Here is a 21,838-nt window from a genome sequence, read left to right as displayed (position 1 = left end):
CTTTCTCCTATGTGGTTTTTGGGGCGATTTAGCGTGATTCCAGTGACTTTTAGTTCCATTGCTTTTCTCTCTATAGAGGATATATGGACTTACTTACACTCTTACTTGCTCACTTAATATGCTGCAATTTGATGTTTCTTTCGCCTAGATAGGGACGTACTTTTCTCGAAACCCCCCCCCCCCCCCCCTCCCCTCCTCCGGGGGTGGGAGGCTACTCTCTTGGAGAGGCTGCAGCGCCAAACGGTAAGTCGGGCATTTGAGCCGTTTAGGTCTTTGGAATAGATTTTGCCAGATAATTCAGCTTTGGCCTGAAAATGGATGTGTTTCGCCTTCTTATTCGAGATATGTCATACAGTTGTTGCTATCTGGCCATGGCCTCGGAAAGTGTCAATACTCCAAGCAAAAAAGGCCTGGGAACGAAACTTACAAAACCTCTGTTTTCTGAATTAAATGCAACTCTTTAAATTCCACGTCTAAATCAAATGTCGAATTAATAATTTGATTCAACCCAAATAGGTATTAACCCTTTAACATTTTTTATTCGATTTATCGTTCGCCGGCGAACGATAATTTTACTCGCTCGGTACAAGAGGAGAATAGCCTATGTTGGAAAACAAACAACGCCAGGTACAACGTTTGATTGAAGAGGTTTCTGACATTGGCAGGTTTAAAGGAGTACCTTTAACGTTCTCTGGCAATTTCTAGTAAACTTTGTACTCTCAAGGTACTTAAATGCAAGAAAAAATAGGTTAAAAATGCCACATGTTCATATCTGCCTGTAAAACAAATCATTCATTGCATGCAACCCACATTCTGCCAATTGTAGTGAAATATCGTGCCATAGATGTGGAGGGCAATAAAAGGCCCCCAGCTTAAATTCTCAAGCTACAGCCTGGCAACATAATGCATTTTTCCTAGTTTAAGGACCAAAAAATGTGGAATATTTGACCTTGTAACCCCACGCGGGGCCAACTATCAATGAAACGATGTGTTGTTGTTGACAGTTCCTGTCGCTATAATGTTACAAAATCAACCCAGAGCAAGGCGAACTCAAAAACATGAAAATAAAAAGAAAGTCTAAAGGGTTAAATTTGACACATGTAAAATGCGACGTTTAAACCGGGCCTTACAAACCAAAGAATTTTCTTCCGCCAATCTTGGACAAGACTGTCCAACATGTTCAGAAAAGTTTTGTGGGCCTACAAATTTCACCGCTACTGAATTCTGAACTATTCTGAATCCGAATCTGAGTCTGTTGTCGTTGAATGTATCTGAACTCTGATGTCATTGAATTGGCATTATCATTCATGCATATTTATGTTTGCATGTTTATTACGTCATATGCATCTCATTTTCTTAATATATTCAATCTCTGAGTATTCTTCAGAAAAAAACAAAATAAGATAACCAAAAAACATCACATTGAGTGCAACTTTATTATTAACAGCAAAATATATTACAATTAAATTTTAAGTGCAAAATTTGTCCACTTTTTATACAATTACAATTTGAGAACTTTAAATGATCACAATTTTGGGTTTGTAAATATCAACTACTGAAAGGTTCGATGAAAGAAGCATAAGTGACCTGAAAATTTAAATGGTTGCAAAACAGCTGTTTTTGGCAGAGTAGATTTAAAACGAGATATTTTGTCTGAAGTTAAACAAGAAATGAGCCTAATACTAGACTTTGATTGCAAGCCAAAATGGAGATTATTTGAAACAACTTGGACTAACGACCATCACATATCCCTCTTTCTCCAAGCCCTTCATTATAGAATTATGAGAGGAACAGAGCTAGCAATAAATATCAAGTACAGTCTGTAATGAGAATTATAACTGATTAAAAATTGAATCTCAAATATTGTGTGTTTTGATTGTACCTTGGACTTTCAAATTGTTCAGAAGCACCTGAATTTCTTGTTGTGGCCTTCAGTTTACCGAACAGAAAAGAAAAACAAAACATTGTGCTGTCTATCCTGGTGGCGTCTTTTGGAGATCTTTGCCTGAATGAGACAAAAACAGACCTCTTGCGAAGTTAGAGAAAATTGCCTTGCTTCTGAACAATTTGGAATCTCGACACCAACATTGGCTGGTAGCAACAATACTACCCAGAAATGCATACAATGGCAATTTTGGGAGATTTCACAACACTTCTTGATATGTGTTCACAACCACACTTTCATATTTTTTTTACTTCACTACTTACACAATAACCTTTGTACTCAGCTCAATACTATACACTATGGTTTTTGACTCATTTTTCTGCTAATACTATAAACTTTCATTTTTGGCCTAATTTTGATCCTAATACTATACACTATGGTTTTCGGACTCATTTTTCTGTTAATACTAAACACTTTCATTTTTGGCCTAATTTTTGATCCTAATACTATACACTATGGTTTTTGGACTCATTTTTCTGCTAATACTATACACTTTCATTTTTGGCCTAATTTTGATCCTTATATAATCCACTATACACTGGTTTTTGGCCTAATGTCCATCGTAATACTATACACTGTGATTTTCGGCATAATTTTGATCTTCATAATCGAAACTATGGTTTTGGCCCAATTTTCAGGTAATACTATACACTATTGTTTTTTAACTCATTTGTCTCCTTACACTATACACTTTAATTTTTGGCCTAATTTTGATCCTTATATAATCCACTATGGTTTTTGCACTTCTTTTTCTGCTAATACTATACACTGTGCTTTTTGGCCTAATTTTGATCCTAACACTATACACCATGGGTTTTGAACTAATTTTTGCTGCTAATACCATACACTTTGATTTTTGGCCTAAGTTTGATCCTAACACTATACATTAGTTTTTGGACCAATCTTTCTGCTAATACTATACACTTTCATTTTTGGCCTAATTTGATCCTAATACTATACACTATAGTTTTTGGACTTATCTTTCTGCTAATACTATATACACTGACTGTTGGCTTAATTTTTCTCTAATACTATACACTGGTTTTTGGCCTAATGTTCATCGTTATACTATACACTATGGTTGTCGGCCTAATTTTGATCTCATTAATTGAAACTATGGTTTTGGCCCAATTTTTAGGTAATACTATACACTGATTTTTGGTCTAATGTTGATCCTTATACTATACACTTTGGTTCTTGGACTCATTTGTCTCCTAATACTATACATCATAGTTTTTGCACTCATTTTCTACTAATACTATACACTGTCGTTTTTGGCCTAATTTTGATTCTAATACTATACACTATGGTTTTTGGACTCATTTGTCTGCTAATACTAAACACTTTGATTTTTGGCAAACTATTGATTCTAATACTATACACTATGGTTTTTGGACTCATTTTTCTGCTAATACTATTCCCTTTGATTTTTGGCCCAATTTTGATCCTAATACATGCACTATACTGTTTGGACTCATTTTTCTCCTAATACCATTCACTTTCATTTTTGGGCTAATTTTGATCCTTATACTATACACTATGGTTTTTGGACTCATTTGTCTGCTAATACTAAACACTTTGATTTTTGGCAAACTATTGATTCTAATACTATACACTATGGTTTTTGGACTCATTTTTCTGCTAATACTATTCCCTTTGATTTTTGGCCCAATTTTGATCCTAATACTATACACTATACTGTTTGGACTTATTTTTCTCCTAATACCATTCACTTTCATTTTTGGGCTAATTTTGATCCTTATACTATACACTATGGTTTTTGGACTAATTTTCTCCTAATACTATACACTTTGATTTTTGGCCTTATTTTGATCCTAATACTACACACAGTGGTTTTTTTGATTCGTTTTTCTGCTAATAGTGTACACTTTAATTTTTGGTCTAATTTTGATCCTAATACCATACACTGTGGTTTTTGTCCTAGTTTTGATCCTAATACTATACACTCTGGTTTTTGGAGTCGTTTTTCTTCCAATAGTATCCACTTCGTTTTTTGGCTCAATTTTCTTTCTAATACTATGCACTGGTTTTTGGCCTGATGTTCATGGTAATACTATACACTATGGTTTTGGCTTATTTTTTAGGTAATAGTAATACTATCATTTTGGCCCAATCTAATTTTGGCCCAATCCTAATTTTGATCCTAATACTATACACTATGGGTTTTAGTCTCATTTTTCTGCTAATACTATACACTGTAATTTTTGGCCTAGTTTTGATCAAAATACTATACACCATGGTTTTCGGACTCATTTTTCTGCTAATATTACACACTTTGATTTTCGGCCTAACTTTGATCGTAACACTATAAACTATGGTTTTTGGACTCAATTTTCTATTAATATTGTATCTTTGATTTTTGGCCCTACTTTGATCCTAATACTATACACTATGGTTTTCTGACTCATTTTTCCGATAATACTATAACTTTTAATTTTTGGCCTAATTCTTATCCTAATACTATAAACTATGGTTTTTGAACACATTTTCCTGCTAATACTATACACCATGGTTTTTGGCCTAATTTTGATCCTAATAATATACACTGTGGTTTTTTGATTCGTTTTTCTGCTAATAGTGTACACTTTAATTGTTGGCCGAATTTTGATCCTAATCAGATAGACTGTGGTTTTTGTCCTAGTTTTGATCCTAATTCTATACACCGTGGTTTTTGGAGTTGTTTTTCTGCTAATACTATACACCTTCTTTTTTGGCTCAATTTTTTTTCTAATAATATGCACTGGTTTTTGGCCTTATGTTCATCGTAATACTATACACTATGGTTTTGGCCCATTTTTTAGGCAATACTCATGTACACTTTGATTTTTGGCCTAATTTTGATCGCAATACTACACACTATGGATTTTGGACTCATTTTCCTGTTAATACTATACACTTTGATTTTTGGCCTAATTTTCATCCTAATACTATACACTATACTGTTTGGACTCATTTTTCTGCTAATACTGTACTATTCACTTTTATTTTTGGACTAATTTTCTCCTAATACTATACACTTTGATTTTTGGCCTTATTTTGATCCTAATACCATACACTGTGGTTTTTGCCCTAGTTTTGATCCTAATACTATACACCATGGTTTTTTGAGTCGTTTTTCCTGCTAATACTACAGACTTTTTTTTTGGCTTATATTTTCTAATACTATACACTGGTTTTTGGCCTAATGTTCATCGTAATACTATTCACTATCATTTTAGCCCAATCTTCAGGTAATACTATACACTTTGATTTTTTGCCTAATTTTGATAATACTATTCACTATGGTTTTTGGACTCATTTTTCTGATAATACTATAACCTTTCATTTTTGGCCCAATTTTGATCCTAATACTATACTATGGCTTTTGGACTCATTTCTCTGCTAATACCATACACTTCGATTTTTCGCCTAATTTTGATCCTAATATCATATACTGTGGTTTTGGCGTAATTTTGATCCTAATACTATACACTGTGGTTTTTGGAGTCGTTTTCTACTAATACTATACACTTTAATTTTTGGCCTAATTTATATCCCTATACTATACACTGTGGCTTTTGCAGTAATTTTGATCCTAATACTATACACTATGGTGTTTGAACTCTTTTGTCTCCTAATACTATACACTTTGATTTTTGACCTAGTTTTGATCCTAATAGTATACACCATGGTTTTTGGACTCATTTTTCTGCTAATATTATACACTTTAAATTTTGGCCTTTTTTCGATCCTAATACTATACACTTCGATTTTTCGCCTAATTTTGATCCTGATACTATACACTGTGGTTTTTGGCCTAATTTTGATCCTAATACTATACACTATTGTTTTTGGACTCATTTTTCTGCTAATACTATATACACTTTCATTTTTGGCCTCATTTTGATCCTAATACTATTCACTATAGTGTTTGAACTCATGTGTCTCCTAATAGTATACACTTTGATTTTTGACCTAATTTTGATCCTAATAGTATACACCATGGTTTTTGGACTCATTTTTCTGCTAATACTACACACTTTAAATTTTGGCCTTATTTCGATCCTAATACTATACACTTCGATTTTTGGCCTAATTTTGATCCTAATACTATACACTATTGTTTTCGGACTAATTTTTCTGCTAATACTATACACTTTCACTTTTGGCCTAATTTTGATCCCAAAACTACTCAATATGGTTTTTGGACTCATTTTTATTTTAATACTATAACCTTTCATTTTTGGTCTAATTTTGATCCTAATACTATACACTATGGCTTTTGGACTTAGTTTTCTGCTAATGCTATACACTTCGATTTTTCGCCTCATTTTGATCCTAATACTTTATACTGTGGTTTGTGGCCTAATTTTTGATCCTAATACTATACACTGTGGTTGTTGGAGTCGTTTTTCTGCTAATACAATACACTTTAATTTTTGGCCTTATTTATATCCGTACACTGTGGTTTTTGCAGTAATTTTGATCCTAATACTATACACTGTTGTTTTTTGGGTCGTTTTTCTGCTAATACTATACACTGGTTTTTGGCCGAATTTTTATCCTAATACTATCCACTATGGTTTTTGGACTAATTTTTCTGCTAATAGTATACTCTTATTTTTGAACAAACTGTTTTTCTAATGCTATACACTATGATTTTTGGCCTAATTTTGATCCGTATACTATATACACTTTGGTTTTTGGACTCATTTTTCTGCTAATACTATACACTTTGATTTTTGGCCTCATTTTGATCCTAATACTATACACTATGGTTTTTGGAGTCATTTTTCTGCTAATAGTATACCCCAACTGGGTTAGGAGCAATTACCGTGGAAAACACTTAGAGTTGCTCACTAGGCAAGAAAGACGAAGGAAAAGACGTTTAGAAAGTCTAACAGACAAGCAGTTGGTGTATAGACTACTTTGTTCCGTCTTGCTTGTCTTTCATTACAAGTGTATATGCTCTAATTCGAAATTTGTTTGAAGGGTAATTACTGTCATCAATAGCAGTGAAAATATAGCCTGCGAGCAAGCTCTCTTAGGGGTAGGGGGCGGGAGGGAGAAGGAGGAGCTTGTTCGCAGTTTAGTGAAAATAGTGAAATAAGCATGATGGAATTTTAGGTTGGTTCATATAGCATCACTAAGAACTACTCTTTTTATGATATAAAGGGAGCAATCGTCAAAGATTGCATGGGGAACAGGCAGATGTGTTGCACAAAATACGATTCATTATTCCAGTTAATATACCTACCAAGAATAGTAGTGATTTTACAACTAAGCCAGCAATTTGTCCAGTCCTTTTACGTTTCGCAATTCAATTGCGGTTTCCAATTCAATTTATGGTTTTCATAGCTAAACATCTGGCAATAAGTTCCCTTCTTTTTCCAATCGAAGACACCGAAACGTTGTTCGTTTTTATCGTTCATTTTCCCTTGCTTATGCATTTCTTTGTATAGCTAAAAATCTAACAATACGTTCACTCCTTCTTTGTCTCACAATCTACCACACGGAAAAATAAGGCGGCTGCACTTTACCACAATATCTTGCGAAGTTAACACGGCTAATAGGCACACGAGATAACCAGATCCTGTACTAACAAGCTTGTGTATGCTAGATTTTTTTCCCCGAAATTTTCTGTATATTTTTACGACCCTTTTTTTTTTTCGGAACGATGGATCGTTTCTTTTGGTGAAAATCTAGCAATAAATTTACTCCTTTTTTGACAGAGATGTTTACGCATAAACAATAATACAATTGAGTGTCAGAATTAAAGCGGACTATCCCAAATTATACAATGAAAAGTGACTTGCGTTTCCATTGGTCTACAGGATTTTGCGATTAGAGTACAGACTAGTGAGTACGGACTAGTGACTAGTGAGTGGTGCGACCGGCGCACGTGATCAGAGTCTGGAGTCCACTGACTGGTCAACAAGGTTTTGCAAACTGTGACCAGCGCACAGACGTGCAAAATTTTCGCGTAAAGGAAAAATGTCAGGTGAAAAATCCGACAACAACAGTTGCATGTGACCTCAAACGTTAAGAAAGCTAGAACTTCGATGTCACGTGAAAGGAAAGAAAGTACTCGCCCAAATATGTAGCCAAATATTGTTTCCAATTACACTGTAATTTAAAGGATCATAATTGCATTTGTGCAGTGGTATAGAAACGCGATGCTTTTTTAATACGAAATGTCTTGGTCTTTGTACAAGACAAATGGATTTCATTTTGCCGTGGGTCTGTACTCTGATAACGACAGAGGACATCAAAACGTGGTGAGAACATCAGTCACGCTTTGTTCTTACTACATAGTGACGTCATCTGTGCGTTAGACTACAGGACGCACGGCAAAACGAAATGTATTCGTTAAATAATAAAAAGAAAAGGAAATTGCCTATTTTGCTGGAAAATTCAATAAAAAATTTAACCCCTACCAAAAGAAGAAGACATTTTGCATTATTTTACAGGTTCTTTTGTTCTTTAACGCACTTCGTTTTTAATATCAGGAGGAATTCGCCGTTTTGTGAGTTGGCCTAATTTGCTTCTGAGGCCCTCAGTTGAACTTACTTGCGAACCTGAGATTTGTGTTTAAACTAAGCACAACCACACTCTTTTTTCACGTCCTTTTTTTGTTTTATTTTTCTATAAATACATCGGCTGTGTTCTTATAAAATAAACTTCATACATGAACATTACACAACCAGCGCTCACATCGATAGACCATTTCCGAGTTGCTTTTAACGTTGCTACAAAAGTGAGGCTAAGTGCAAAGCTTTTTCACGAAAAAATTAGCTTTGCTTGCATGTGATCATCTGATTTTCATAATATAAACAATGCACGAAGCCTCGCTTTCAAAATGAGGTTCAAACCAACTCGGAATTGGTCTACTCCACTCTTCCCGTTGCCAACCATTGTCACACTAAATAACGGCGAACCGGGATCACATATGGTATCCATCGGGCAGCCATATTTGATCCCGGAAAAAGTGTAGCGAAGACGACAATCGAGTATGTGTCACGTGACAAAATACTACACGATTCGTGGAGGATTTTACAATGTGTCCCAGAGGTCTTCGCCGCCGTCCGACATTTAGAATATCGCGAAGGCCCTGGGAATGATGTCGAATTAATGTTGATAAGTAATTCTTAAACTTGTTAATAATTCATACAACAAATAATATTATTCAGTTACTTTAAATCACAGGAACACCCACATCAGTTATGAAGAAAAAAAAGTTCAGATTGCAGTTCGTGTCTTTTTTGCGAACAGCAGCAGTTTTCAATAATTAACAATTATTCCACGTGAGCGCGTTGGATATGAGATGATAGATCATGATGATCATCTCATTTCCAACGAGCGTGACTGAAATAATTGTTTTATTGAAAACAATAAGAAATATTGCTAGATCTTGCTGTATGATTTCACTTCGCAAGAACAACAGGAAGACGGTTTAATGGTCTCTATTTCTCGGGCATGGTATAATGGCTTATATACCATGGTCGCTAAGCCAATCAAAACCCTGGAATTCAATTATACAATGATCCAGTTTGTAATAATTGAGATTATATGAACAGACGAAGGGAGAAATATACTGTGAAATATTATTGACCTTAGGCTCGGTCGTTTATCTAAAGAATTGCTCCAAAATTTGAGTTTCGAAATTCCTCGGAAATTTCCAACTTTACTATAGTTTTCCCAATGGTTCCGAAGGAAACTCAATTTCAATCCTCAAGTTTGTCGACTGTGCATAAATTATTCAAAATGTTCGCAGCTCGCAGAAAAGGCATGAAATACAACAAAGGTTGTTATTGTATTTGTTTCATATTTGACGTGAGGGGCGCCTGTGCTCTGGTGATTTTTGATATTATGAAACATGAACTCGTTTTTTTTGACAGTTTAAACTACCGTACAAAACGTCGTATATTTTACCTTATTAAACCTATATGTTTCTTCATTTTGTGAGCAGCGTTGCTACTTTTTACGAAGCAAAAGAATCGAATCTCTTTGGTAGCACCGAAAATCGTTAAAACGCCATGCCCACGAGGATTTAACCAGCCAATTTTACAAGAGTTTTGCAGTATGCGCTTAGCAATCTGGCCTTTGAGTGGAACCGAGCCTGGGGTTGACTTTGTTTTGATAGAAAATTTAGTGCTTTTAATGAAAGCTTAAATACTAATTAGTTAGCAAAGAACATACTTTTAATGTGAAATACAGTGCGGGTTGGATCAAAACAGACTAAAATCCAGCCTCGCCACCTCTCGATGGCCAGGCCAACAAACAAACGACTGAAAAATGGCTATTCTTAACCTCATGAAAATTTAGAACATTAGGATTTTCCAATGATCATGAATTGTGACTCGCTGGTTATTTTTGAAAACGGGGTGAAGATGGGCACGAGCCTGCAATACCCTCATTTCAGATAGCCTTTCGTGTCCGTATTTGGAAGAAATAAATCATGTTACTTAAGTTTGAAAAAGACCGACATGTCTGTCTTCATCTTGGGAGAGAGTAAAAGATATTCGCAATTCAAATTACAGACTGAAAACCATTTTAGACGGGAAACCCTTCTAAAAAATGAAATCTCGGCTAATAAAGTATAGATCTTTGAGGATGAGTTTTCCGTCGTAAACTTCTCCGTCCATTTCTCAGTTCAAAACGAGGAGAAAATCACGCGAAAAATTCCTCTTAGACGAAAAATCTTCTCCATTTCACTTGACACGAGTAAAATGGGATGGATCTTCGCCTGTCTTTTCTTTCTTTTCCCTGTTTTTTTAGTTTTTGCCACGGTCTGAGAGCAGCTTCTCGTTTACTTATAATTTCCGTCTATTAAAATACAAAAGGATACCAACTCCAATAATATGGCCACCTTAGAGAAGTGTCCCTCTTTGAGAGGCCCTACGCAACATGTCCGTCTTCATACCGTAGGCGTTAAACATGCCCATCGGAGAGGGACTTAATTAAGACAGTAAGTAACTGAACGGGTCATCCTTAGAAATATGAGACGGCGTAGAGCAAAGAGCCACGTAACCAAGTCGCATGTGTTTGTCTTTAGAGCCGCATCGATTCAAAGCTATTGAAAGACAAAAAGCTACCACCTCCAATAATACGGCCACCTTAGAGAAGTGTCCCTCTTTAAGAGGCGCTACTCAACATGTTCGTCCTTATACCGTAGGCGTTAAATGTGTCCATCGCATAAGGACTTGGTTATGAGAGCAAGTAATTGAACGGGTCATCCTTTGAAATGCGAGACGGCGTCGAGCAAAAACCACGTGACCAACTTGCATATGTTTGTCTCAAAGGAAATTATCGTTATTCTGCTTTATCCATAACAGCAGGAAATGTCACGATCTTCACTTCTTTTCCGTAATCACAAACAACCGTCTTGTTATCGCAGACATTCACGTAACGAACGAACACGGACATGTCGTCATCTCCCAATAAAACCGTCTTCACACGCCTTCCCGTCAGGACATGCCAGACAGAAATGTGTCCCTGGAGGGGAGGGGAAAGGAAGAAAAAGAAAACGAGAAGTGAGCAAAAGTGAAAGTGAAAGAAAAGTGGTAACAAAACCACAGTCACACCAACCTGTCCACCTGTGATGAATAGCGTTCTCGATAACATGGCTACGTTCGAGCACAGATCGGCGAACTAGAAAATAAAAATTAACCTTCAGTTTTGCTCACAAGGATGAGATTTTGAGGAAGGGAGGGCGGAGGAGGAGGGGGCGGGGGTAGTGGGGTTGTTCTTACAAAACCGACCAGGCAAGTGAAACCTACCTAGACTCAAATTAACAGTAATGCAAGTTCATTAACCTTAAAACAATTAACAATGCGCAGCATGTGAAAAAAAAAATTAAAGGCAAATAGAGTCCATCATCCATCATTAGCTTTGCCATGCTGAAATTAACAAAACTAACTCCATAAACAATCTGCTTCAAATTCGAAGAGATAAAGTTCCAGGAATACCCGTCAGTAAAACATTTAAGTCAGTTTACAACATTTCTCTACGGAACCTCACGTTTCCATTCAATTCCATTTCACGAACTTTGATTTAGTACACCGATACAAGTGATTCATTTCAAAACCCCATTCCACCAGCGGTTGTACCACAGGTGACGTACGGCAGTTCTTACGCGAATCTGTGGACGAAATCCATTCAAATCAAAGCTACTGAGTAGAAGCGTTCTGTGGTACTGTTTAGTATGCTGTACATGGTAGTTCTAACTTTTAAGTTTGTGGATACGACCACAAATAGTGACCATTCAAATGAAAGCTATTTAGCAGTAAGTTCCTACGGTGTTGTTAATTATTAAGGGTTCCAAACTTTTAAATCTGAGGTTGAAATCCTCAAGTGTAACCAATCAAATCAGTGTTACTAAAATCGAGAATTTCAGTTACCTGCTTGAGGCGATGCAAACACTCGCCACGTGACCTATCCCAGATACAAAGCACGCTCTCTAAACTCACGCTCAGCAAGTGCTCCGCTGTACACGTGACAGCAGTCACGGACTTCACGTGACCTCGTAGGTGCTGGAGGCATTCACCGCTTATCACATCCCAGACGCGCACGCCCCCATTGGCAGCACCGCTGACAACCTGGCGGTTGTTAGTCTGAAATAACCAAACGTACACTTATCTAACTGCACAAGACTGAAGATCATTTTCTACGGGGAGGAGGGGGGGGGGGGAATGCTTCCGAGGGGAAGGCGGAAAACCCTATTAACAAAAAGACTATCGCTGCTTAGTGTTGTTATGACTGGCACGCCGTTACGCCGGCTATTAACCGCGGCCATACCGCGGTTATTCGCTAAGGATAAGGTTCTTAGTTTGAGACCTCAGAGCTGAGAAGTTTTTTTGTGAGTCTGTACGTGTACTAAATCATTATACGATAGCGCGGTTTCCAATTGAGTGTCGCAAAACCAAAGTAATTACTCTGGCCAATCACAACAGATGTAAACAACACAACGAGCCAATCAGAATTCGAGGCAAATACATGTGACTGGCGCCAAGCGCGGGAAAACGCGTGCAGCGAAAACACGATTGGTTTTGGTTTCGGATTCCCATTGGTTGAGAAAATGGCGCGAGTTTTGTTAACCAATCACAGAGCGTAGTAATGCAAAACCAAAGCAAACGCGAAATTACAGTCGACACTCAATTCAAAACTGCTCTATACGTTTTCAGTAAATCATAAAATGATTTCTTAAACTGACATAAAGCTTTCAGCTCTCAAAGTAAAAATCTTTTTTTTCAACGGACTTTTCTCATCTTCACGTTTTTCGCAAAATGACGTCGCCTCAGCGCAATAAGAAGATCCCCCAGGATCGCGATACAAAATTTAATTGAGGGGGGTGCTGGATGAAAATGCATAAATATTTCATCGTTATTAGCTGGGACTTTAGAATGCTAATGTGAACTAGATACCTTATCCACTGTAAGAGCAGTGATGCTGTCTGCATGACCATGTAATGTGTACACACAAACGCACTCATCAGTACGAAACACCTACAACAAACAGAGCAGAGGTTAATTCAGTACACCGCACAGATAAGCAACAACAAGAATGGTGAAAAAAAAAGGAAGAAAGAAAGAAAGAAATGTTCCGCCACATTGCAAGACCGATGTGGAGATTCAGGACCTGGCTACTTCCAGACAAAAACGTTTCTCTTCGTCAAATATTAACACCAAGGAGGGCCCATTTACCTTGAGTGTTCTGTCATGACTTCCCGTAATGATCCGTCCCTCCATGACACCCAATACACTTATAGGCTGGTGGTGAGCCCGCAGTTTGTGGCTCACTTTGTAGAGCGGACTATCTGGCAAACTGTATGCGTGAGACACACTGACACTGACTGATGGTGAGCCCTCGTTGTTTGACGCGGCAGGAACGCTAATTGGTTGTGGACTACTTTTTCTGGTAACCCTTGGTGAGGAACGCTTTATCGGGGAACTCTCCTGGAGGGGTAAATTCAAGCTGGGTCTTGTGGGAACGGCAAGGCTTAGGAACTCTAGGGTGCCATCCAAACGAGCAACCACGATCTGAGGACTGAAAAGGAGAGTTATAAATAAGCCTTCGTTCTACTCTGTGCAGAACCTTGTTAGACAACTATTTACATAGAAGCAAGCAAGATAACTTCTTTACTCTCCCCCCTTATTTTACTACAATCTTGGACATACTATTTGAGAAGTTACATTTCAAACTCCCTTAGGAAAACACCGTCTGGAGAGTAACAAACCTTCACTCCGCCTGACTCAATGTTGTTTTGAAAGCCGGACGATTGCCCAGCCTTTTTTTAGGGGCGGACAAATTAACTTTGATAAGCATGAGTGGGGGGGGGGGGGGGGGGTAGGGGGCTGAATTGTTGATGTATCACTGTAACCCATGGAATTTAAGGCTCGATAACAAGTTTCTTAACAATTTTGTCCAGGATTGTAGTTCTTGCTAACGAGTTTCTAGTGCCCATTTACATAGACCTCTTTCATAATGGAGGGCATAATTAGTATTCTTTTATGTGCATGCAAATAAGCCTTCTTGACCTCGCTTTTGAGTGAAAATACTTTTGTTTTTACACATGCTAGCGAGGACAGGAAGGCTAATTTAAATGCATACAAAAGAATAACAATTAAGCCATCCATTTATGAGAGAGGTCTATAAACACCTGGAAATCTGGATAGCTTTCGAGACAAACGTAAAACGCGCTCGAATTTATCAATTCTAAATCATCCACAAAACCACATAAAATGCCACTATTCCCCTCCCCCAAGAATATGTTTCCTTGACTTCACTTTCAGAGCAAGACAACATTGATAAGGGGGAGGGGGTGGAAGAATTTTTGATGTCGAAATTTCAATGTCAATTGAAATCTTTCTCAACAGTTTGTCCAAATTTGTGCATAGTGAGAGATCATTTCGTCCAAAATGTGTTGTTGTCATCCAAAGATTAACCTAACTTAACAGTAATCTACTCCTATTAGGTTCTGCTACTTCTATCGTTTTCCAATTATAAAATGCCGATGCTTACCTGCTCGACAAAAAACTAAGCTTGGTAACACCAACGGAACTGTCACGCGACACGTAGACTTGTGTACCAGAAAACACACTCCAGATCTAAGAAAAACAAACGTTAAAATTTATTAAAGCTGTTTACAGGGGCGTTTTTCGACATGACTTTCTAAAGTACCGGTCATTTCCACTACGACTATGAAGATTATACGTAGACTCCCTCGCAAACGCTCTTTTGGCTCGTCACGCAATCTTGGGTAGGAAAGATTGCGTGACGAGCCAAAAGCGCGTCTACGAGGGAGTCTAGATTACACGGTGATTTAACGATGTTGTGGCTGGAGAACGACGCATGCCTGCCATCCCCAAAATCTTTTAAAAGTTCCCTTTAACGCCCCTTGAAGGCAGCCTTTAAGCTAATATTGAATGCGGTCTGCCTCGATAGGAACTCAAGGGAAAATGTGAAACATACATGAAAGAAAGAAGAAGAAGAAGAAGAAGAAGAAGAAGAAGAAGAAGAAGAAGAAGAAGAAGAAGAAGAAGAAGAAGAAGAAGAAGAAGAAGAAGAAGAAGAAGAAGAGGAAGAAGAAGATGATGATGATGATGATGATGATGATGATGATGATGATGATGATGATGATGATGATGATGATGATGACTTATAATAATAACTTAATCAAGTGACGATATCAATTGATGAAAGACGTTTAGTTGAGTTTAGACTAGGAGGGAAGGGGTGTACTGTTCATGCGCCTTGGGCCACTATCAAGACTTATTACAATACCTCATAGAAATGAAAGTCAAAAGGACTACTGCAAGTAATATATCAAACACGAGACACAGTGTTTCACCACATATCAAACACCGACGCTACGACGCGTGGCAGAGTATTTTTGACGAACTTCGAGGTTTTTGATATTGTGATGAAACACTGTGACGAGTGATTGATATAACTTCTCAAACAAACTGATTTTGAAGGGGAAATTAATGATGCAAAAACGAGGAGTTTTTCATCAGATATCCAAACACGTCACGGTGCATGATTTCCTTTGTCTTTGGCTTTTGAATTGTTAATGAGTTTGAGAAGGAATGATCAAACAACGTGAAAAGGCTTGAGTGTACGATATTTCGACTGGCCAATACCACTCTTCTTCATGTTTATTACGACAACGTTCACGGCTTTTCCTGCATTATTTACACCTTAATTTACAATACCTCAATTGTGCCGTCGCTACAGCCTGCCACCAACAAATCACCCTTACAATCAACACACCACACCGAGGCTCCTGTCAGCTGGCTGTCATGGAAACTGTTAGTCTGAACGAAGACTTGCTCATCACCAGACCCCTCTGAGCTTGATATCCACCCTGGGTCTTCTCCGTCAGCGCTGGACCAGGAGCTTGTGAACGAGCCTCTGGAACTCGCCCTGGGGGACCATGGGGGAATGTCTGCGCCATTAGCATATTTGCTGAAGTCATACCCTGGAGATTTTGGACTCCCACCTGACTCATTCACGGAACTCTCCTGGTGTAACAACTAAAATACATAGAGTAAAATAATTAATTAATTACTTTATTTATTTATTTATGTATTTATTTATTTATTACACCCATTTTGAAATCACTGGTGATCCTTGGAATCTGATTGGCTCTTAACAGTGCGATTTATTCCCAAATTGCACCATTTTTTGCTCTAAATCGCATCCTTTCTTTTGCCCATCAAAATGGAAATGAAGTAACAAAAATAGAATGTTAAAATTGACAATAAAACTCTGTGATTTCAAAATAGGTGTAATAAAGTGATAATTGAACTTTGTGTCGTGCAATTTTGGTCTGAAATCATACTTATGATTTCAAATCACGCGTATGATTTCCGACCAAATTGCACTCCACTCAGTTCAATTACCATAATTAATTAATTAATTAATTAACTAACTAACTAACTAACTAACTAACTAGCCGTTTACATGTATCTACTCAGTTTCGATTATCGCTTTGATGCGAAAATGGAGACTTCTTATCCAGTTGGGTCTTTCGTCGACAATTAGACGGACTAAATATTCTAAAACGGAAATTCTTAAAAACGCTCCTTATTGAAAACGGAGAGATCTGTCGTCTTTGTGTGGACGGCAAAAGAGAATGAAAACAAACGTACCATGGCAACAAAGAAACAAGTGATCTGAAGATATCGTTCATGAGTGTACAGCGAAAACGACGCATACCTCGTGTTCTCCTCCTGTTTTCGGAGATGGCAACCCGCCATTGGTCACCTCTTGTTCTTTGTCATCTACACTGAAGAACTGAGGCGACGTGCACTCCGAATCCGACAGAGGTCTGGGACTGGACAAGCGGTCTATGTACCGCCCAGTTGTGTAACCGCTGTCCGGTTCTGTACTGCGCCTGTGGGGCTTGGACTTCCTTTGCTTTGCTTTACGTCGTTTGAGTGCAACGGCCAAATGATCAGCACTGTAAAAAATCACAACAATTAAAGCAAAGGTTTTGCTCTTTTTCGTACTAATTCCGTTGGCAAATTTTTAATCAGTGGTAGATGATGGTGATGATGATGATGATGATGATGATGATGATGATGATGATGATGACGATGATGATGATGATGATGATGATGATGATGATAATGATGATTCCCTGGACGAACGGGCAAAAGCAGGGAAATAGGACCGAACGTCAGCTCATATAGGCGCCGATGGTTGCTGCTATCAGTCCATTTGTTGCTCCCGCCCCCCCCCCCCACCCCTCCCTTCCGTTTATTTGATTGTGAAACAGGGCCAACTTGAGATAGACACCAAGAGTGGTCACTGCCAGAGATTTATTACGTCCCTAGTGGTTCTTGGTTCTTTTACGTCCCACAAGAATGATCAGTGATAGTGCTGTAAGACCCAAACCCCCACCCTCTTCCCTTACAGGATCGTGCATTTGGCGCTTGCAAATCTCCACTGAGCCGTGGACCGCAATCCAATGACGCTAGACCTGTTTTCTCAAAAACTGTCTAGAGCCCTAATCGATGAGATTAAAACACACCTTTTTCTGTTGATTACTCGCAAACGATATCCGGTTGCCATATCCCAGACACAGATCTGTCCGCTAAGACAGACACTGATTATTGAAGACATCGTACATTTCAAATGTTCCACATTCTAGGATAAAATACAAGCAACGATAGTGAGTAATGTCCAAACTAAAGTTTAACTACAGTTGCATTGTAATCGCATATTAACGGATGTAAAGGCCAATCTCTAACCACACTACTATTAAGATACCAGAAAGGGAGCAGGGTTGGCGCAGTTGTTGAGCACTCGCCTTCCACCAATGTGGCCCGGGTTCGATTCCCGGACTTGGCGTCATAAGTGGGCTGAGTTTGTTGGTTCTCTACTCTGCTCCGAGAGGTTTTTCTCCGGGTACTCCGGTTTTCCCCTCTCCTCAAAAACCAACATTTGATTTGATTTGATTTGTAATTATTTGATTTGTGAATATTAGCTTTCTTGGATTGTAAAGCGCCTTTGATCATTTAGATGTTAAAGGGCGCTATATAAGTATTAAAATTTAATTTAAATTTAAGGTTAAACTGAGGACAAAGGGAATAAATAACCGTTTCAATTATAAATTTATTAGATAGAGAATGACTGCAGAAGTGTTTAGCACTGCCGTGCTAATTGGGAATAAAAACGAAATAAAAACGATGGATAGTCAACGAGGCGCGTAGCGGCGAGTTGGCTATAATCATCTTATATCCAACAAGCGCGAGTGGAACAATTGCTTTATTAAAAACAATCAAGTCGCTATAACTCAGTTATGGTATAATAGCTCATATACCATGGCCGCTAAGCCAATCAAATCCCTGGAATTAAATTATACAACTATGCAATATTAGTATAAATCTACTAGCGTTCTATCACGAATGCCGTTCTCTGATTGCCTTCGCTACTCGCCATCTATTCTGTGATAGATAGTGAGTAGCGGATTTCATCAAAATGGCGGCCGCTTCCTCGCGTTTTCGAAGTGTCTGCGATGAGGATATAGATAATTTACTTGTTAGCTTTGAACGACAAGTAGATTTATACTAAAAGAATTAGATTATTCGCTCTCGATTTCTATGCCTGATAGCTGATTCGGGCTGCGCCCTCGTCAGCTATCACGCGATATAAATCTCGAACTCATAATCTTATTGTTAAATAGCCATAATACGATTACAGCAAAAGCTCCAATACAATACGAGGAACAGAGGCGCGTGTTTCTTGAGCAACTGAGCTATACAAACCTGAGTATGTCCTTTCAGACTGATGGGCACACTCTCCACCAGTCCATCATGACTGTAACCCGTCCCTTTCCGTCCGCGCCCTGACCTGGGGTTGACTTGAAGATCGTTCAGAAATTTACAGACAAAGAAGAGAACAACCATGACGACTACACCAAGTATGATGCACGATAGAGCATTGTGGTAATACTTGGGGTCTCGGATCTCCTCGTCTACCGTCGCCTTCTCCTGCCCGTTGTCCAAGGACTGCTCGAGTTTCACTGACTCGTCTTCAGCGTGAAAGCCCTGGCTACCTGTCAACAGTTCGCTTCCATCTTGGGATGTGTCCATCGCGAAGATGTCTGTGTCAATGTTGACGCCAAGATGTACCGGCGGCAACACGGTCACGTATCTAATACCAAGAAAAAATGCTTTAATTTTAAATTCCAAATAAATTTCTTAAGCCTTGCTTTCACTAGCGACGCAAGCACAAGCACAAGCATAAGAGCTTTATGTCAACTGAAAAAGAACGCGACGCAAGCACAAGAAAAGGAAAAAATTTGATCCTTGTGCTTGTGCTTAAGTTTGCGTCGAGGCCGTTTTCACGGTGAAATAAGCATTCTTATGCTGGTGCTTGTGCTTGCGACCGTGCTTACGTCGCTAGTGAAAACCAGGCTTTAGAAAAATAGATTATTGTCCCAATCTCAACACATGTGCATCTTTCCGCAAAGATCACGAGTGAATCAAAACTCGGCGCGCCCGCCCAATTTCCACTCGGCAGGCGAATTGTTCGCGCGAGCCTGCGTATTCTTCTCCAAGACTATTCCAGGGCAAAATATCCTTGGGCGAAAAGACGGATTGTTCGTAGCCGGCCATAACGACCAGTACACAAACAGAATGCACTGATTTGAAGGAATGGTTAGGTGTCATTCGTTCGTATTCCTGTAAAATGGCGCAAAACATCTTCGTAATCTGCCATTTTGAAGAATCTTGGAAATGACGCGTTCCATTCACAGACTGCCGGGTCAATGATCGGCCGAGGATGAGGAATAATTACGGAGCTGCCACTTTTGCACTTGCTTGGGTTTAAAATTTGGGAAAAAATTCCCTCTAAATTAAAAGAAACTCCCATACAATAGCTTCTACAAGCAAACACCTTTTAAATACCTAATGAGTATTTGATTTCTCTGCCCTGACTGTTAATTATCATTTCTATTGTTTTTATGTAAAAATCGTCCTTTGTCTTGTCTTTTGTTCTGTTCTACTAGTTACACGTTAAACGCCAGTTAGCTGCACGTGGCAGCAACCAACTCGAAAGCCTAAGGCCTAGGGCAAACGTCGAATCTTAGTCGAACTTAATTCGTCGAACCTATTAATTTTGAAATAGGCGCATGAATGGTGCGACGTTTGCCGCAATTAAGTTCGACTCAAATTAATTGGTTCGACTCCAGCATAAGTTCGACTTGCCAAGTCGGATAATGCGACAGTGGTTCGGCGTTACAGCAAACGCCGTTCTAAACACGCGCTGAACTCAATTCATAAATCATGCAAATTACAAAGTAATTGATTCAAATGTGATGGACTGCGCAAAAGTCACAAAAATACCGACTCCCTCATCTGCCAAACGCTATTTCCCCCCCCTGACGAGCATGCGCTGTACAAAGACAATTTCGCGACCAGAAATGGCGAGTTATCGAAAGTCATTGCTGACATCGCACAGCGTGATGGAAATGTGTTTTTCGTGTTTCATGAACACTAAATATAAATGATTGAAATGCGAATTGCCTATTTGCGATAAATGCTCAGTGTTTGAGTGTTTTTTTTTCTATTTTTCGCAATTAATTGCCAAAGAAAAGCCCGATGAGCACTGTATTTCGGCATTTCGCTAGCAAGTCCTAGCAATAACTAGCCGCACATCGAGTGAATAGGGACCTTACGAATGCAAGACGGTGACGCCAACGCAAACGTCATTTGAAAGTATAACTTTATTTCATTTGTGCTACTTCGCGATTATTTTAACTCATTCAACTTGTATACACAAACGACAAACTAGCCAGGAACCAAATTGGTAAGAGAACCTTGAATTTGGTCATTTCACGTTGTTGTTTTGCAGAGGACGACAAAGAAATGTACCAAAATTTAAAACGCACGTGCAGAGCGATTGTTTTTGCTCATTAAGCTTTTTGTGTTGTGGCGTTGTCGTCGTCGTCGCGCCGTGGTGTTTTCGTAAGGTCCCTAATAGCACGGGGACACGTGCTTATTCCCGTGTTTCACGAAGTGCAACTTGAGAATTAGGGTCTACGCAGGTTCGACGTTTGCTACCACACTGGAATTAAGTCGACTCTTTGTCGAACCTATTTTTAATAAATTCGACGCGACTTAGATTCGACGTTTGCCCTAGGCCTAAGCTCCTTTGGTCGCTGCGCACATTTTACCTTTGATATTTATGTAATTTAACGCTGTCTTTATGTTACTTTTGTGATATATTGTAATTTCCTTTAGTAGTAAACTTTTGAAATAGTGCATAGATAAAAAAAAATCTGAATCTGAATAAGTTCTGACAAATGCGAAGCGCCTTTGGACGAAAAGAGCAACTACAGATGTTCACGAAAATGACTGTAAGGAACGCCTGTGAAATTCATTC

The 21,838-nt window shown here is 38.5% G+C and overlaps 1 protein-coding gene across 3 annotated transcripts in view; it reads right to left on the bottom strand.

Annotated features, from left to right (window-relative positions):
• Positions 1-8,559: 8,559 nt before the first annotated feature.
• The window catches only part of LOC146483210 (sterol regulatory element-binding protein cleavage-activating protein-like), a 29,140-nt gene continuing 15,861 nt past the window's right edge, over positions 8,560-21,838 (bottom strand). For 2 of the 3 annotated variants that reach the window (XM_085106348.1, XM_085106347.1), the window contains exons 16-25: positions 19,219-19,606; positions 17,982-18,097; positions 17,165-17,408; positions 16,159-16,479; positions 14,966-15,051; positions 13,648-13,990; positions 13,369-13,449; positions 12,346-12,558; positions 11,534-11,596; positions 8,560-11,440 (exon numbers count right to left, since the gene is read on the bottom strand). In XM_085106348.1, the coding sequence (XP_084962474.1) occupies positions 11,258-11,440; positions 11,534-11,596; positions 12,346-12,558; positions 13,369-13,449; positions 13,648-13,990; positions 14,966-15,051; positions 16,159-16,479; positions 17,165-17,408; positions 17,982-18,097; positions 19,219-19,606 (2,038 nt within the window). In that variant the 3' untranslated portion in view covers positions 8,560-11,257. The remainder of the gene's footprint in view (positions 11,441-11,533; positions 11,597-12,345; positions 12,559-13,368; positions 13,450-13,647; positions 13,991-14,965; positions 15,052-16,158; positions 16,480-17,164; positions 17,409-17,981; positions 18,098-19,218; positions 19,607-21,838) is intronic. The other variant, XM_085106349.1, reaches the window with a different exon arrangement.

The sequence above is a fragment of the Pavona decussata genome, unplaced genomic scaffold (genome assembly GCF_977016875.1).
Source record: "Pavona decussata unplaced genomic scaffold, jaPavDecu1.1 SCAFFOLD_40, whole genome shotgun sequence".
Taxonomy (NCBI): domain Eukaryota; kingdom Metazoa; phylum Cnidaria; class Anthozoa; order Scleractinia; family Agariciidae; genus Pavona; species Pavona decussata.
The sequence above is the reverse complement of the archived record's forward strand: the minus strand, read 5'-3'. Positions and strand labels throughout refer to the sequence as shown.